The 18,272-nt window shown below is 37.8% G+C and overlaps 1 protein-coding gene across 1 annotated transcript; it reads right to left on the bottom strand.

Moving 5' to 3' along the window:
- Nucleotides 1–9,425: 9,425 nt before the first annotated feature.
- Nucleotides 9,426–16,131, bottom strand: LOC145983132 (uncharacterized). The gene is made up of 3 exons (XM_083116411.1): nucleotides 15,363–16,131; nucleotides 11,409–13,250; nucleotides 9,426–11,150 (listed from the first exon to the last, which is right to left on the bottom strand). Exons 1-3 carry the CDS (start codon nucleotides 16,129–16,131, stop codon nucleotides 10,234–10,236), a joined length of 3,528 nt encoding a protein of 1,175 aa, XP_082972537.1. The 3' UTR covers nucleotides 9,426–10,233.
- Between the last annotated feature and the right edge of the window lie 2,141 nt (nucleotides 16,132–18,272).

The following is an 18,272-nucleotide window of genomic DNA, read 5'->3' as shown; positions in this document are numbered from 1 at the left end:
CTTCGTGCTGTCTTAGAAAAGGCATACCTAGAAGAAGATCCGTACGAAAACCTTTTAACATGAATACTTCTGTGCTAAAATTCATGCCACCAATTTCCAGTTCTACCCGTCTACTTCCGAACACTCTCTTCTTATGACTTCCGGAAAAATCTACCAGGCTTATGTCACAAACTTTTTGCATTTGAATGCCTGATATCAGATTAATTAACTGGGTCCAGATCTTGTAACTTAATATTGAACATTCACTTTCAGTATCAATAATGCAAGTCACCGGGATGTCCATTAATTTTGCAGGAACTGCAGGAGATTTGTACTTAGTTTTTGATGTTCTAGCTGATTTTAATTGGCTTTGTAAATTAACTTCTTCCATTTCTGTTAACTGAAAATTTACATGTAATTCTTGTATGGGACGCTCCTCAGAGGCTCCTTGCCTAAACGGAAGCGAAATACCTAGACAAGGTCCTAGTTTGTTTGACATGATTGGGATCGCTGGTTTTGCAGAAACTCTCTAGTAGTCTCCACTGCTTCTTCCTGCTCTGAGGCAACGTCATGTCTTGGTGATAAGGAACCACAATTGTCACCTCTACGTGGTGGAGAGTACCGTCTGGGCGAAGTAGGATTACGTCGTTCTTGGTAACGCCATCCGTCTGGAGAGTTCCGCTCTTGTTCTGGACGAGGTCTGTAGAAATTTCTCTGTCTTTGGTTTTGATCTTGGTTGAAACCTCTCCTGCCTAATCCTCTGTTGAATCTTCGAGGTCGTGAGAAATTTCCTCCTCGACTCTCTGAATGTCTGGATATTCCGGATCTTAAAACTTTTATTGCCTGCAGCCTCTTTATTCTTAGGGTCTTCTTTATTCTTCCAGGCATCAGGGTCATCATAAATATCGAAGTCCTTTAAGAAGTGTGTCAATTCATCCACACTTCGTGGAGCATGCGCCAGACAAAGATTCCGAATGCGATACGGCAACTGTCCAATGATCAAATTAAGTACTTCTCTCATTAAACTTGTCAGCCTGGTTTCTATACGCTGCGTAGACACTCCCGGCAAGTTGTCGTGGACCAGGCGAGAATACCTTCGGTTCCTCACAGCCGCTAGTTGTCTTTGTTTTGCCTTTTCTGATGCAAATTCATCCTTAAAGCGTGCGCAGAAATCAGTATAATTCACAAAGTTGTCCATATTACCAGCTTACCAATGCTCGGCCTTGCCGGTGAAAACCCGAGGTAATAATTCCAATCTATAGTGCTCAGGCACTTGCATTAAGTCAAAACTGACATTTAATTCACGCAGATATCTTTCGGCAGATTGAGCTTCGATATCGCCTTTAAACTTCGAAATATTCGCGATATCAGCCATTCTGGGCATCTTAAACTCTCTTCCGCGTCGAGGGGAAAAACCGTCATTACTATCCTTTTCTCTAGGCCTCTTGCATCTATCAGAAGTTGTGGTATTACCGGGGAAGAATGGGTTTGGAAGTACAACAGGAGGTTCATAGGCAGTAGCTTCTGGGTTCAGTCCTCGGATTGGATCAGGCATTATGTCGGAAGAGGTTTCTGGTCGAATCTGTAAATTATGGATTTTTTCCTGCAGTTCACTGACCCTACTTATAATTGTACCTGTCTGTTCCTGAATTTCTTGGCGAAGAGATACTTCCATCTTTTTAGCCTTCTCATGGAGAAAATTAACCTTTTCTCCAGCTTCCTTTATTTCAACTTTCTGTTCTTGCACTATATTTTCTATGAGTTCTGTTCGTTAACCAAAGGTTTTTAGTGCTCCATGAATATACTCTACAGAACTCTTTAATTCTTGAACTCTCTCTGGAGGGTCACATTCAGATTCTCTTCCAGACTGGACAATTTCAAGGCAGGTTTCCATATTCTTCTTCAATTGATCCTGTTCCTTCTCTATCCGTCCTTGCCGAACTGTTAAGAACTCTAGCTGCTCTTCCACAATTTCCTTTACCCTTTCGTCCACCTTTTCAGTGACTTTAATACTAAGCTTTTCTATCTCTCCTCTGATGCTCTCTACCTGTTCAAATTTATGTTGAGAGAATAGAGCCTGTAACTCTGACCTTAGTTTTATATCTTCCTGTATCCTCCTTTCTTCCTGGTTTTCAATCAATGCACGGAAAATATCTAAGTCTTCTTTTCTCTTTCTCTCTTCCTCCTCTTTCTCTTTCCTTCTCTTTTCTTCTTCCTCTTTCTTTCTCTTTTCTTCTATAGACTCAACTATGAGTTTAAACTCCATCATCTCCTTCTTTCGAACTTTCTCTATCTGAGCCATCTCTTTCTTACGCTGTTTCTCCTCCTCTATCCTTTCCTTCTGTCTACGCTCCTCATCATTCTGTCTACGGTCTTCATCCTCCTTTTCTTTCTGTTTTCGCTCTGCTTTATCTTTCATCAACCAATCAAGTAGCCAGTGATCTGAAGAGGGTTTGGTAGGAACGCTCGGTTCTGGTTCTGTTTCTGGTGCTGACAAGCATGATGTGCATCGCATCTCTTTATTTGATGCCAACGTTACTTCCTGCCCATCACAACTACTATGAAACCTCTGCAAACATTGGCAACACTGGAAGAATTCCCTGTCATTGGTAAGATCATCACAGCATCCAAACTTGGTTTCCGCATCCATTGTCGTTCTTCCTCTGCTTCGCAGATTCATTCCTGTCGCGTCTTTCTCCATTCTACAACACAGTCTATGGCTCTTACCAGTTAATACCTTCACTTCACTATCACACTTTTACCTTCGTGAATTCCAAGGACTTTCACTATCACCTTCCTGAATTCTATGGACAAACACTTTCAGTATGCACTAAATCGGGTATCACGTTTTAATTGCTAAAATAACTTTGCACTCAAGCCCCCACGATTGTACCAAAATAACTATGCACTCGGGCCCCACGTTGGTGTGCCAAAATAACTATGCAACGTCCTCCAGTCGTTCCAAAGTTAGTCCGCTGCTACTTTACCCGAGAACATGAGAACACTATATATTGCAAATCATCAGGGCTTGCTGGGTAGAAAAGAAACACAACACTGTTTTCAAAGTTAAAACCAGTTTTATAATCGCTTATATTTCCTAATCACTTACCAATAAAACACTAGAACATTCAAAACTAACGTTGGGCAATTCACTCACATATAACGGAAGTCAAATTACATAATTCATTGTTTACTTTCAACTTATCGGCAAGAAGGAAACTCGAAAACCCAAAATCTATACTTCAATTCTCTCCGTTTCCAAGTTCTTATTATTCTTCACCTTCACCTGTTTTTCAAACTCAGTCTGTCGTCAGGTGAGGAACATTCAGGTGGGTTCACTTCCTCGGCTGAGATGAGAAAGTGACGTCTACGTGAACAGATTTTGACGTATTTATAAACATATATAAAAGTTCCAACTACAACTGTATCAGTCTAACTATAATTGTCTGTGACAACTTGCACATTATTTGAAGTAACAAACATTTTAAAAATCTTAACTTCTTACAAATATAAAATCTTAAACTCTCAGGTTCGTTACACCAGTTATGACACATAAATTAAAAGAATAATTCAATTTACTGTTTGGATTCGGCTTGAAAACCGAGATCGGCTTATGGAAGCGAACGGTTCAGACGAACTGATTCACTTGCCGTCCTTCATACAACTACCATCAGGTGTATGGAATTGCCCGACCCTGTGGCCGAGTGGTTAGCACATCGCGCTGTGACGCCAAGGGTCCCGGGTTCGAATCCCGGTCGGGCTTGGTTGTTTGTGAATGTCCATTCATCAGTTTCATCATTTCATCACTCATCCCCATCTTCGCAAATTAGTCAAGAGGCACAAAACGCGAATTAAAATAAACTAAATCAAATCAAAAATCAAATCAAAAGGTGTATGGAATTTACACTTGTCAGTCCAACACGATGAAAGACAAGCGCGTTGCAACAGTTTTGACGGAATTGTCTTTAACATACATAAATCAAAGAAATAAGAAAAATGTAATCACTCAAATTAGATCATTATGACGACATACGTCATATTTGGCGCCCAACTAGAGGCTGAACCCAATCAGTATACAACTACTTGTACAACCTACACACACAACAACTCACACTATTACATATAAGTATAAAACACAGAACATTTACATTTGCACAAATCACCTTATATCTATAATGTTCGTTCGTATATATTATTTACATTTACCCTATCTTTAAAGCCTGGTGATTACAAAGTTCTTACAGAAGGATAGAAGTCAAATTCGCACTGGTCACCCCGTACACGTGCCCTTCAACTGGTATTGACTTAAGATTGAACTCCACAGTTGCGTGCCGTCTCGCCGCAAGGTTATGTCCACTTGACCATTCAGTCCGCCGCTGACACTAGCCCACTTAGACCACACAACCGCAGAAGCCACCTTGCCATTTTTTTTAATATATATATATATCGACACCTGGCATCAAACAGAATTGATCAATTACTTTGTACGAGACTAAAGATTAGACTCGACACAAATTCTGTTGCCGTCATCTGGGCACAAAATAAAATCAATGTTCCAGCCTGACTCTACCTAAAAGTACTTCCAGCATACTACCTTATATGCGTTGGAGCGTAACTTGTCTCAAACTTGCTACAAATCTCCTAAAATACTAGTCCCACCATCGACTAACCCAATGATTGCTAAAGCAAACAACCAACATGAGTATTCTGCATTTAAGAATCGCCAATTGAAATAGAGACAATAGAAAGTATTCTTTTGTTCTGGTTCCGCGAAATAGTACCAACTTGAGAAATCTGCCCGCCGCAGACACTACTCACTTGACTCACAAAGGAAATTAAACTGCCTATGTTCATTTTCCTCATTGACGTTCTGAACTCTGACCATAGAATTTTCCTGACTCACAGGAATCCATTATTTTCTGAAGCAATTCCTCTTCTCCAACCAGATTCAAGTCCTGAACCTTCATCACCCAATACCTCATTTTATCCATTGAACACTTCCATAATTTACAGTGTTCAATAGATTGATTGTTTACTCTTTCCCCAGTGACACAATCAATCAACGAAAGTGTTGAATTACCGTTATTTTTAACACAAATGTAGGGCCCAACAAAAAGTTCACAATATTTCTTGATTACCCTATCTTTCATGCCACCAGGATTTTGATTTTTTACGAAGATCAAACTCCCCTCCTCAACGTTAGGATTAGCTGCCCTTTTGGCATTAAGTTTTCACAACCTTTCCTGTCTTTTGCCGAAACTTGTTAAGTTTGACATAACCAATTTGCCATCCCAGGTCACATTATCACCCACGTCCAAAAGCGGTATGCCGGTCAATCTCCTCGGCATATTTAACCTGAGTTCCGAAGGCGAAAAATCACGTTTAAATTTTAATTTTACACAAGATAAGTGTTCAAAGAGTTTCTATAAAATTTGAGAGCTTGATCTGTCATATAGCCAGGAAAATGTTTTTTCACAGATACGAATCCATGTTCGGACAAACTTAGGAACCTTAACTGAACACGTGCAAGAAGAATTATCTGATAGACAGAAGCAACAAGAAACAGCTGATGACACCAGCCCCGTAAGTACGCGGCGAATAAATTCTGTTATTTCTGTACACATCAGTACTCTCTTAATATGGCATGAAAGGTTTCCCGCTGCATGAATGCAACTGATGAATTCCCTTGCCCCAATCCTTCCCTTCTCCACCGCCTCTCTTACAATGCTCCAATACAATTGCTCACTCTGCAGTCCATGTATGAATACTAACAATTCCCAGTCTGTAGACACCTAATAATGTATAATTCAATATGAATTAAAGAAGTACAAACATTCAGTTTCACTTGCAAAGTTTTCACTAATGATTTAAGTGTGTGTGTTGAGAACTAAAATAGAATCTAGTCCCACAATGGAAAACAAAGTGAAGAGGTACCAGTATTTCACTGTAATAAACTTATGGTTCATTTTTCCGTGCAGTTTTTGTTCGAGATTGATTTTGTCATCTGTCTTGTGGCTTTGTTACACATGTACTCTATCAGACAGGTGGTGTAATCGATCGCGAATGAAGCCACCAGACAGGTGTCAAAATTGATACGAACCAAGTTTATTAGAGTAAATTACCTCTCTCTCTCTCTCTCTCTCTCTCTCTCTCTCTCTCTCTCTCTCTCTCTCTCTCTCTCAAGGCATCAGTGTGTAACAGCCAATAGCTGATGGAAGAAACATGAAGCGAGATACACAGAGAAATTAAATTTTGTATTGGATGCAGAGACAGGAAAAGAAGTGTCTTTAAAATCTACTCCCCAAAGCATGAGGACCTAACTTATTGTACAATGTCTGAAATGAGTTTGAGTGATACGAGTCAAATTATGGGTAAGCATACAGCAATTAATGTATGCATTGAGGAAAACATAGAACAGGGTTCCTACACAAAATCATGCAATTTTTTCCAGGACTTATCAAGGATTTTCTACAATTGCTCCAGGACAAGTGTAGAAAGTAATTGAATTTGAATTTAAAATTTTGGGTGCGTCACCACTAAGGCTATTTTGCACCCGTCACATGATACGGGGTCCAGCCCCTTATTGTTACACGTAACAACTCTAATGTTGCAGAACTAAAATCATAAAATATTAAAATCTTCTGACTTTCATTAAAAGCTGAGGCTGTAAAGGAGCACTCAGCACAAATAAGGACAAAACACAGGACAACACAAACAAAATTATACTGACCATGGGCCAGTCGCCAGAGCCTTGTTAGTCTGCAGTCCAGGGTGTACTACGTGGAAGTGAGGTTGACTATTGGGTGCACTTACACCCCGTGTAGAAAGTTAGCATGGCAAAATACACATTATTACATATTTATTTTCTTTTATTAAAAAAAAATAGTTCTAAATTTTTTAATGCAGGCTCCCAACTCCCCTACACCTGCTCCCTTCCACACCTTTCATTTCTTAGTACAGGGTGGCTCAATAAGTCACTTAACACCCTCAGTACAAGGCCACTGCGGCATGGAATGTCAAAATGGCGATGACCAATCATTGCCTGGCCAAGGGAGAACCACATTGATGCCACCCACACGGTCGGCGGCCATCTTGATGTCCGCCATCTTGAATTCAACTTCACAATTTTAAATGGGAAGGGGGTCGTGCGACATATCAAAATGGGCTAGCATTTCACGAGAAATGCAATGGGGAAGGTTTTTTCGACGTATCTTTAACCAGTAAAAAGTTATGACTGAATTCTTGTACCAATTTGCTCCTTTTCGAGGTGTTATAAAAATGCCTTAGAATTTGTTTAGCGCATCGCTAATGCATCGAGATCAAAGTGATGTCTAGGGAGAGAAGTTCACATGCCATTGCACACGATTTTAATCGGATACATCCACGAACAGCTGCGCATTATGAAAGGTTGTCGCGAACAATTTACAGTGTGAAGTTCATAAACAGAATATTCGGTGCTTTTTATCTGATAATCCATTTTCGACAGATCAAAGCTGAATGGTTAGTGTGGGTAAGTTAATGATGTGGCGTGCTGTGTGGAACACGATTGGTTAGTCAATGTTCCATCAACGGAACCTTAAATGCTTAGGGCTACTTGGATTTGTTAAATAAACAGGTTTTTTTCATCCTTGCTTATGGAAGAAGGTACTTTTTACAGAGTTTTTTCAATAGGGAAGAACACCAGAACACTTATGGGAACGTTATGAACCAGTTTTTGTCAAAAGTTAGTTATCAGATGACAAGGGTCACATATTCTGTTTATGAACTTCCTTCTGAACATAAACATTAGCCTTGTCACTGTGAAGGACTTTTAATTCAATGGAAGCGTCACACTGTAAATTGTTCGCGACAATCATTTATAATGCGCAGCTCTTCATGGATGTATCCGATTAAAATCGTGTGCAATGGCATGCGAACTTCTCTCCCTAGACGTCACTTTGATCTCGATGCATTTACCAATGCGCTAAACAAATTTCAAGGCATTTTTCTAACACCTCGAAAAGGAGCAATTTGGTACAAGAATTCAGTCATAACTTTTTACTGGTTAAAGATACGTCGAAAAAACCTTCACCATTGCATTTCTCGTGAAATTCTAGCCCATTTTGATATGTCGCACGACCCCCTTCCCATTTAAAATTCTGAAGTTGAACTCAAGATGGCCGCCGACCGTGTGGGTGGCGTCAATGTGGTTCCCCCTTGGCCTGATAACGATTGGTCATCACCATTTCCATGTTGCGCGCTGCAGTGGCCTTGTACTGGGGGTGTTTAATCATAAGTACTTCATTATTAATTATAATAATCACATCAATTGTAATAATATTATCCACACTAAGTGACTTATTGAGCCACCCTGTATAATGAAGGTTATTTAATTTTTACAATAATACAGAAAAAAATACAAAGGAAGAAAAAATAAACACAAGTATATATAAGTTTATGAAAAATTACCATCTTGTATTACAAATAAACAAGAATAATATCCTTGGAAAACTTGGAATATTTAGGATAGCAAACCCTTTTTTCTGTAACCATTATTATTATCATGATCATATTTTCTACCTCTGAGCAATACAAAATAATATAAAAGCGCGGGGCATTATACTTCAATCACAAAAATAAAACTTATCACAAAACTATGACTACAGTACACAGCAACGCCTATTTTAGAAAGGACCTGGTGGGATGAATTATGGCCAGATTGGAAATCTTGGTTTCAGTTAAGGATTTCTAGGAACAGTTGTTTGTTAGCAGTATCTAAGTAGCTAACTTTTGATAATCAGAAAGTTGAATAATTAATAAATAGGTACAAAGGAGGTTTTTTTGGTAATATTTGTGAGCCTATTAAGCACTTTAACGCTACAATACCAATCAAGGATGGAGCAGTTCCAATATTCAAAAAGGCATACGATGTTCCGTACAGTTTACAACGTTAGTTCAAATTGGGAGTTTTGTCACCTATTCAGTATTCTGATTGGGGTACACCTTTAGTGGTAGTAAAGAAAAATAATGGTGATCTACGGCTGTGTTCTGATTTTAAGGTAACCGTCAATTAAGTGGAAGAAAAAGTAACTTATCCTTTGCCAAGAGTACATGATTTACTTAATTCTTTAGTGAATGCAGACACGTATGTAATGTTGGACCTGACTACAGCATATCTTCAACTAGTACTCGAAGACAGGAAATTTTAACTACTCATTGATAGTTGCTCCAGATGGACAGAAATGTAGCAGGTGCAATCGACAACTCATGAAGAAACTATAGAATGTTTAAACAGAAATTTTCAGATCTTTGGGTACCCTTCTGTTATTGTGTCAGATAATGAACTGCCTTTCAGGAGTAATCAATTTGAGAAATTTTGTGAAAATCATGGGATAAGATTGATGGTCCGGAAAGTAACGGTTTAGCGGAGAGGTGGGTGCAGACTGTTAAAGGCTTAATAAGAAAAAAATGGTAGATAGTATCTTATACTATCTAAGATTTTCAAAGTGGCAACAATTAGGAATGTATCCAGCAGAAAGAGTTTTCAGTTATCAGCTGAGAAGTATATTCAACTTACCAAATTGCCAAATAGATGAAAAGAAAGACAATAATAAATATGAGGCAGAAACTTGGATGCATAGATTAGGGGAAATAGTTTGGATAAAAAAATTTCCATCCTTAGTGCCTAATTATATAAAAGCTCAAAAATGGATTGACACAAAGAGTGCACAGGCATCAAGTGGGAAGGCTAAACAACAACTGTAAAGGTCAGAGATTCGAGGTTGAGAAGAACGGAGAGGAGTTGGATCATTTTTGGAAGTTTCCAGATTATACAGAGACAACAACAATAGGACCTAGGGAACCAGAAGCAGCAGTAACTGCACGAACGAGGAACATAGAGAACAGAGAATTTCGAAGATCTTCTAGATCCAAGAAAGAACCGGATAGACTACAACTCACCTTTGGCAATAAGACCTATGAATGATTTTTTTTGTTAGAGGGGGAGAATTGATAGAAGTTGAGAAAAAGATGAAGAATTTAAAAAGATATACTGTGAACAATGCTAGTTGGAGAGAGATTGTGTTCTGTCTTCGTTGAATGTCTATCATGTAGTTTTTATAACATGAAGTTATAATAAATGTTGTTATTTAGTTACCGTTTTGCTCAATTGAAGATTATTACTTAATGAGTTAGTTTACTTGTGAAAACTGGATGTTCCAAAGGTGAAAATGTTATTCTACCTGTTGGGATTCCATCCAAACAAGTTCATAATTACTAAAATTTGAGAAGATATACATCATAGAAAAATACTAAATTATCTGACCCACCTATTATCTTGGCCACCTTGTCCTCCTTCCCTTTCTTGGTGTCTTCATTAGTGAACTTAACTTCCTCCACTTTTTCGTTCAGTTTGACAGGTTCATAATTTGCAATTAACACTTCAACATTGTCCATTCTTTTGCTTAACGAAAGAACATGTTCTGCATTCAAAACACTCTTGTCACACATTTGTTTAACTTGCTGTACTTTTTCGTTCAGTTTGACAGGTTCAACATTTGCAATTAACACTTCAACATTGTCCATTCTTTTGCTTAACGAAAGAACATGTTCTGCATTCAAAACACTCTTGTCACACATTTGTTTAACTTGCTGTACTTTTTCGTTCAGTTTGACAGGTTCAACATTTGCAATTAACACTTCAACATTGTCCATTCTTTTGCTTAACGAAAGAACATGTTCTGCATTCAAAACACTCTTGTCACACATTTGTTTAACTTGCTGTACTTTTTCGTTCAGTTTGACAGGTTCAACATTTGCAATTAACACTTCAACATTGTCCATTCTTTTGCTTAACGAAAGAACATGTTCTGCATTCAAAACACTCTTGTCACACATTTGTTTAACTTGCTGTACTTTTTCGTTCAGTTTGACAGGTTCAACATTTGCAATTAACACTTCAACATTGTCCATTCTTTTGCTTAACGAAAGAACATGTTCTGCATTCAAAACACTCTTGTCACACATTTGTTTAACTTGCTGTACTTTTTTGTTCAGTTTGACAGGTTCAACATTTGCAATTAACACTTCAACATTGTCCATTCTTTTGCTTAACGAAAGAACATGTTCTGCATTCAAAACACTCTTGTCACACATTTGTTTAACTTGCTGTACTTTTTCGTTCAGTTTGACAGGTTCAACATTTGCAATTAACACTTCAAAATTGTCCATTCTTTTGCTTAACGAAAGAACATGTTCTACATTCAAAACACTCTTGTCACACATTTGTTTAACTTGCTGTACTTTTTCGTTCAGTTTGACAGGATCAACATTTGCAATTAACACTTCAACATTGTCCATTCTTTTGCTTAACGAAAGAACATGTTCTGCATTCAAAACACTCTTGTCACACATTTGTTTAACGTGCTGTACTTTTTCGTTCAGTTTGACAGGTTCAACATTTGCAATTAACACTTCAACATTGTCCATTCTTTTGCTTAACGAAAGAACATGTTCTGCATTCAAAACACTCTTGTCACACATTTGTTTAACTTGCTGTACTTTTTCGTTCAGTTTGACAGGTTCAACATTTGCAATTAACACTTCAACATTGTCCATTCTTTTGCTTAACGAAAGAACATGTTCTGCATTCAAAACACTCTTGTCACACATTTGTTTAACTTGCTGTACTTTTTCGTTCAGTTTGACAGGTTCAACATTTGCAATTAACACTTCAACATTGTCCATTCTTTTGCTTAACGAAAGAACATGTTCTGCATTCAAAACACTCTTGTCACACATTTGTTTAACTTGCTGTACTTTTTCGTTCAGTTTGACAGGTTCAACATTTGCAATTAACACTTCAACATTGTCCATTCTTTTGCTTAACGAAAGAACATGTTCTGCATTCAAAACACTCTTGTCACACATTTGTTTAACTTGCTGTACTTTTTCGTTCAGTTTGACAGGTTCAACATTTGCAATTAACACTTCAACATTGTCCATTCTTTTGCTTAACGAAAGAACATGTTCTGCATTCAAAACACTCTTGTCACACATTTGTTTAACTTGCTGTACTTTTTCGTTCAGTTTGACAGGTTCAACATTTGCAATTAACACTTCAACATTGTCCATTCTTTTGCTTAACGAAAGAACATGTTCTGCATTCAAAACACTCTTGTCACACATTTGTTTAACTTGCTGTACTTTTTCGTTCAGTTTGACAGGTTCAACATTTGCAATTAACACTTCAACATTGTCCATTCTTTTGCTTAACGAAAGAACATGTTCTGCATTCAAAACACTCTTGTCACACATTTGTTTAACTTGCTGTACTTTTTCGTTCAGTTTGACAGGTTCAACATTTGCAATTAACACTTCAACATTGTCCATTCTTTTGCTTAACGAAAGAACATGTTCTGCATTCAAAACACTCTTGTCACACATTTGTTTAACTTGCTGTACTTTTTCGTTCAGTTTGACAGGTTCAACATTTGCAATTAACACTTCAACATTGTCCATTCTTTTGCTTAACGAAAGAACATGTTCTGCATTCAAAACACTCTTGTCACACATTTGTTTAACTTGCTGTACTTTTTCGTTCAGTTTGACAGGTTCAACATTTGCAATTAACACTTCAACATTGTCCATTCTTTTGCTTAACGAAAGAACATGTTCTGCATTCAAAACACTCTTGTCACACATTTGTTTAACTTGCTGTACTTTTTCGTTCAGTTTGACAGGTTCAACATTTGCAATTAACACTTCAACATTGTCCATTCTTTTGCTTAACGAAAGAACATGTTCTGCATTCAAAACACTCTTGTCACACATTTGTTTAACTTGCTGTACTTTTTCGTTCAGTTTGACAGGTTCAACATTTGCAATTAACACTTCAACATTGTCCATTCTTTTGCTTAACGAAAGAACATGTTCTGCATTCAAAACACTCTTGTCACACATTTGTTTAACTTGCTGTACTTTTTCGTTCAGTTTGACAGGTTCAACATTTGCAATTAACACTTCAACATTGTCCATTCTTTTGCTTAACGAAAGAACATGTTCTACATTCAAAACACTCTTGTCACACATTTGTTTAACTTGCTGTACTTTTTCGTTCAGTTTGACAGGTTCAACATTTGCAATTAACACTTCAACATTGTCCATTCTTTTGCTTAACGAAAGAACATGTTCTGCATTCAAAACACTCTTGTCACACATTTGTTTATCTTGCTGCACTTTTTCGTTCAGCTGATTAATTTCATCCTGGGGTAGTCTATAAGTCCTCTTGTCACCTTTAATTTAGAAAAAAGTTACATTATATTTCCAAAGCATTTATTTTTTTGAAAAGTATTGAACATAGAAATCAATTTTCTATGAGGGTATCAACAGAGAAAAAGGATAGCTAACAAGTAAGATGCACTGAAGTCAAAATATGAAACTAGTGAAGCCTGTACATAACACATTCTAACAATATAACATAAAATTATTATTTATAGGATGAGAAACTATGAATAAATCTCGTCAACTGGTTTTGTGTACTAATGGAATACCAATTTTTCTGAACAATTCTGAACATTTTTTGTTCAGGTATCAGTTTCACTGAGTATCAAATTGTTTAAAATTGTTCAGAAAATGTAGTATTCCTTAGTATATCAAAACATTGGAGCTTGAAATGCCAAGTGTCTCTCTGGGTATTATGGGATAGATACAGTACTGTGCAAATTAATAGGGACAAGCTGTATATTTTATGAAACTTTTATGGATTTGGTAAGAGAGAGCGAAGCTAAGAACACTTTCTCATCAGTTGGCATATATGGTGGTTGTTCTTCGACATGTTCACTTGCTGTAACAGGCGAGAGACCAATGATAACCTGGTGGTAATAAATATAAGCCTCACTTGTGAACTAGAGCTCTCAACCATATGACGTGTTCTGAAGCACTGGAGCATGTTGCTCTTTTCTGCTTTGTGTTAAGTGATGGATATCACTCCAAGGAAGAGGGCAACATATGTTGCACTAAGAGAGAACACTTCTATGACGGTTAGAGATATTGTTGCAAAAGTTGGTGTTGGAAAATCCAGCGTGAGTCAAATTGTCAATGACTACAAACAATTTGGGTCGTTTATTGTTAAACAAAAAGGAAAATGTGGTAGAAAACTGAAAAGGTCACCCAGAACAGAAGATGGCTGCAGAGAATCAGTAAACTCAATCACCAAAAGAAAAGCCAGAATCTACAGAGAGAGAGTTGATAGCTTCTGGAGTCCATCATATGTGCATAGAACGTTACTGGAAGCTAGGCACATGGCATGGAAATCCATAAAACGTCCATTGTTAACCCATGCAATGAAGAAAAAAGTGTGTAATGGGCAAAATAATACTAATATAGGAGTAGTAATGATTGGAAAAAGATTTATGTTTTCCGATTAAGCTCATTTTGTATTGAAAAATATCAAAAGTGTTGCAGTGGGACGAAGCAATCATGAGCCACTCAGGGTTCAATATATTCAACGGTGTGTAAAATACCCCCGAAAGGAAGTCTTGTACGTATTCAGGGAATGATGAAATCACAAAAGTACACTGAAATACTGTCAAGAAATGTAGTATCAGTTCTTCTGACCTTTGCAGATGGGGAAGGGATCTTCCAACAGGATCTCGCTCTGTGGCATACATCGAAATTGGTCAAAAAATTCATGAGGGATAATGAACCACGTGTACTAACTTGGCCGGGAAATTCCCCACTAATTTTATCCACGCCCAAATGAGTTCAACAAATCCTGTAGGGCACAGGTGGTCATATCTCATGCTAAAGATAACAGATATATTGTCAATCGAGTTCCTACATTCAATTTCTTAAAATGAGGTTGTTTTTCATGCTTGTCCCAATTACTTTGCACAGTACTGTATAAATGGGCTTATTTACTCTTCAACCACTGCTTCTTTGCTAATATAATTTACTTTTTGAGGTCACTGCAAAAAATGAGCTTCATCTTAAGAGTCGTAATTCCAGTTCCATGCTTTATACAGGGTTTTCGTAAATGATTGTCAGGGTTACAAACAAGCACTGTAATTTACGTAATAAAGATAGATACATGCAATTTTTTGCAAAATGTTAGAAAACTCACCAAGTTTTTATGACAAAGTCACAAATGTTCCATGTGCTCCCCTTGCAATATCCTGCATATATCTAACCGATAGTCCATTTCCTGCCAAACTCGGGATAACATATCACGTGTAACACTGTTGATGGAATTGGTTATGCATGTTTTCAGTTTCCCAATGGTAGTGGGTAATGGAGGATAGTAAACAGTATCTTTTGCGTATCCCCAAAGAAAAAAATTGCAAGGAGAAAGGTCAGGGGAACGAGGCGGCCATGATAAAAGGTTTTCATCCTCATCACTCCCTTACCCAATTCAACGTTGTGGTAATTTTCTGTTGAGTGAGATGGGGCTCCATCCAATTGCATGATGAAGGTGTTAGAATCTTCTTCCACTTGAGGAAATAGCCACTCATTCAACATATCCAGGAATGTCAATCCCATAATCATTTTCTCCATGAAGAAGAATGGACCGTACACCTTTTCTCGTGACACAGCACAAAAAGCATTCACTTTAGGCAAGTTCTGAACCAACTCAACAAACTGATGAGGATTTTCTGTTCCCCATATGTGCACGTTGTGTGTGTTTACTTTTCCACTTAAGTGGAATGTCGCCTCGTCAGTGGAAACTAAATTCTCGATGAAATTGTCATCGTCAGCCATGAGATTTTGCATATCGCTGGCGAACGTTTCCCGTACACGACTGTCGTTACATGTTAGCTTTTGATGCAGACTTAGGCAGTATGGTTTCATGTTTAGCTGTTTTCGTAGAACACTCGATAATGTTGTCTTCAGAATGTTAAGTTCCTTGGATCCAGCACGAATCGATTTCTTCAGGCTCCGTAGATAGGTTTCACGAACTCGCTCCACATCATGTTCCAACACTGATGGTCGACCACTGCTTTTGCCTTTGCAAATGCAACCTTTTTCTTTGAACTGTGCATACCACCTTCTAATCGAATTGTCTGACGGTGCATCTTTCTGATATCGTGCACAAAAATGTCGTTGCACAACTGTAACGGACCTCGTTGCGTGATATTCAAGGACACAGAACACATTCGCACTAGTGATATCAGACATTTTGGAAAACTGCTGCCTAGAGGCATAATCAGGAAACAGCGGTCTATGAAACAAATAAGGAACAAAACTTGTTGAGTTTCTCAACAATATCGTGAATTTGTATTCACAGTTATCATTCACCCAGATTGATTACAACAATGAGGAAACCCCGACAATCATTTATGAAAACCCGGTACATTTTCCAAACTATGCAGATGTCATAAAATTTGCCAAAAAACTTTTCTGTTGGCCGAGTGATTCTCCCTAATTTCTGGTCAGCAAACGTAGGCGGAGGATGCAGATTGTTTCGGTCATTGACATCTAAAATGAAGCAGCCACTTCTGCATATGTTCTTTAAAATGAACGAAAGAAAAATACACTCCTTCCCCTACAAAGGGTCATTATCTTCCACTGTTGTGCATGGCAAGGTGATAATTGCAGAATTCATGTTTTTAACGCAACTGTCTGCATAGGAAATATTGCCCATTCTCTTGTCTGTTGTATGGTAGAATGTAAACCAAGGATCATTTCTTCCTTCTTCACACTGTTGATAAAAGTTCTATCTTTGACAATTGCATGAGGATTTTCTCTTCTGCCACCTGTTGCTCTAACTTCCCGCAGGTCTCTGTTTTTAAGCTGCAGCTGGCACCAGTGTCTCTGCAAAGATGTCGCTTGAGGATAACAGCAATGACTCATCCAGCATGAAGGAAAAAGTGTCATTGTTTTGAATCTCGCAAAGCTATCATTTCTTAAAATACTTTTTGATGAAAATATTTTCATGTTCTGTTTTTCTTCCTACAACATGTGTCCTGTGCAGGTTGTATAACTACACAAGATTAATTGATGATAAAGTCTCCTAGGAATCTTTGTGCGTGTGTAAGCTGTATGCCGTCATTTTGTGAGGAGCTTTATTGTTCTCCAGCTATTCACCACTTACTTATGTGAAAATGACCCTTGTGAAGATAACAGGTAAACATTACTCACCTTCCACGCATCGATTTTCTGAACGTTTTCTCTTCTTCCTCACATTTTCTGTAAAATCATTCTCTCTCCTATCAATAATGGTTGATATGTCTGTATTAACTGTAAGTGAAAGGAATAATGAACCACTTTAATTTTTTTCCTATTTAAAAATTTACAAATGAAGTTATAGGTAAGATTATAATGCGAAATTTGGCTAATTGCAAAAATGGGGATGAGTGATGAAATTGATGAATACACCCATACAAACATCCATGCCCAGGCCAAGATTCGAACCCAAGACCCCCCGGTGTTGTAGTGCAATGCACTGGTGGCCGGCGGCAACTATAATGGGTAGTGCCATCACCCCCTGAAACTCAAGGCCATTTCGGTCAACAACCTTCCCCCTCGTGACATAATGACAGACAGACCCTTGGGGGTCGACGAAAGGAGGGTGGAAATTCTCCACACCCTGCAAAAATGCTACTTAGTTGAGCTTCTAGATGTGTACTGTGTGCTTTTACAGGTGGATGTGCTTTCGCCTTACATTTAGTGTTTTAGTGGGGTTCTTTTCTTGTTTTTTGTACAAGAAGTAAACTTTTGATGGCATCATGCCATTTCGTAGTTGTGTGCCATAGTGTACAGGCAATTACGACAATGAGTCAACAGTGACAATGTTTACGTTTCCAAACCATCCAGAAAACCGAGAAAAATGGATTAGAGCTATCTACAGGAAATATTTTTCACCAACAAAAGCTTCCAAGGTAATTTCAAGTAGTAAGATGCATGTTTTGTTTGAACCGGCATTTTCAAGTTGCCTTTGTATACTCCTAAACAGCTAGCAATTCCTCTCCTTCATTTAAAATTATTACATGAGTAATTAACTACACAAGAATCTATGTTCTATTCATTCTTATAGACAACACTAGCATTTCAAAACTATACGTGATAAAATTAAATATCCTCCTTGCGATAATCTTTAACAGTTTAAACTTAAAACACATAAACACAAACGGCGTTACTTTTCGGATCATTAACAAGGTACGGTCTGTTTATGAATAAAAATAAAATTGAAACTTTAAAGAACTTTAATTAATTAAAAGCACAATTGACTTCAGCAATACTCTCTGCTGTGACCCACTAAGTACACACACCATGGTGTGATTGAGTCGTATCGTTTATAGCCGAACTCTTATAAGTCA

Source organism: Lepisma saccharinum, unplaced genomic scaffold, assembly GCF_977018435.1.
Source record: "Lepisma saccharinum unplaced genomic scaffold, izLepSacc3.1 HAP1_SCAFFOLD_686, whole genome shotgun sequence".
Lineage (NCBI taxonomy): Eukaryota > Metazoa > Arthropoda > Insecta > Zygentoma > Lepismatidae > Lepisma > Lepisma saccharinum.
Note: the sequence above shows the minus strand (reverse complement) of the source record. Positions and strands in the feature narration are given on the sequence as shown.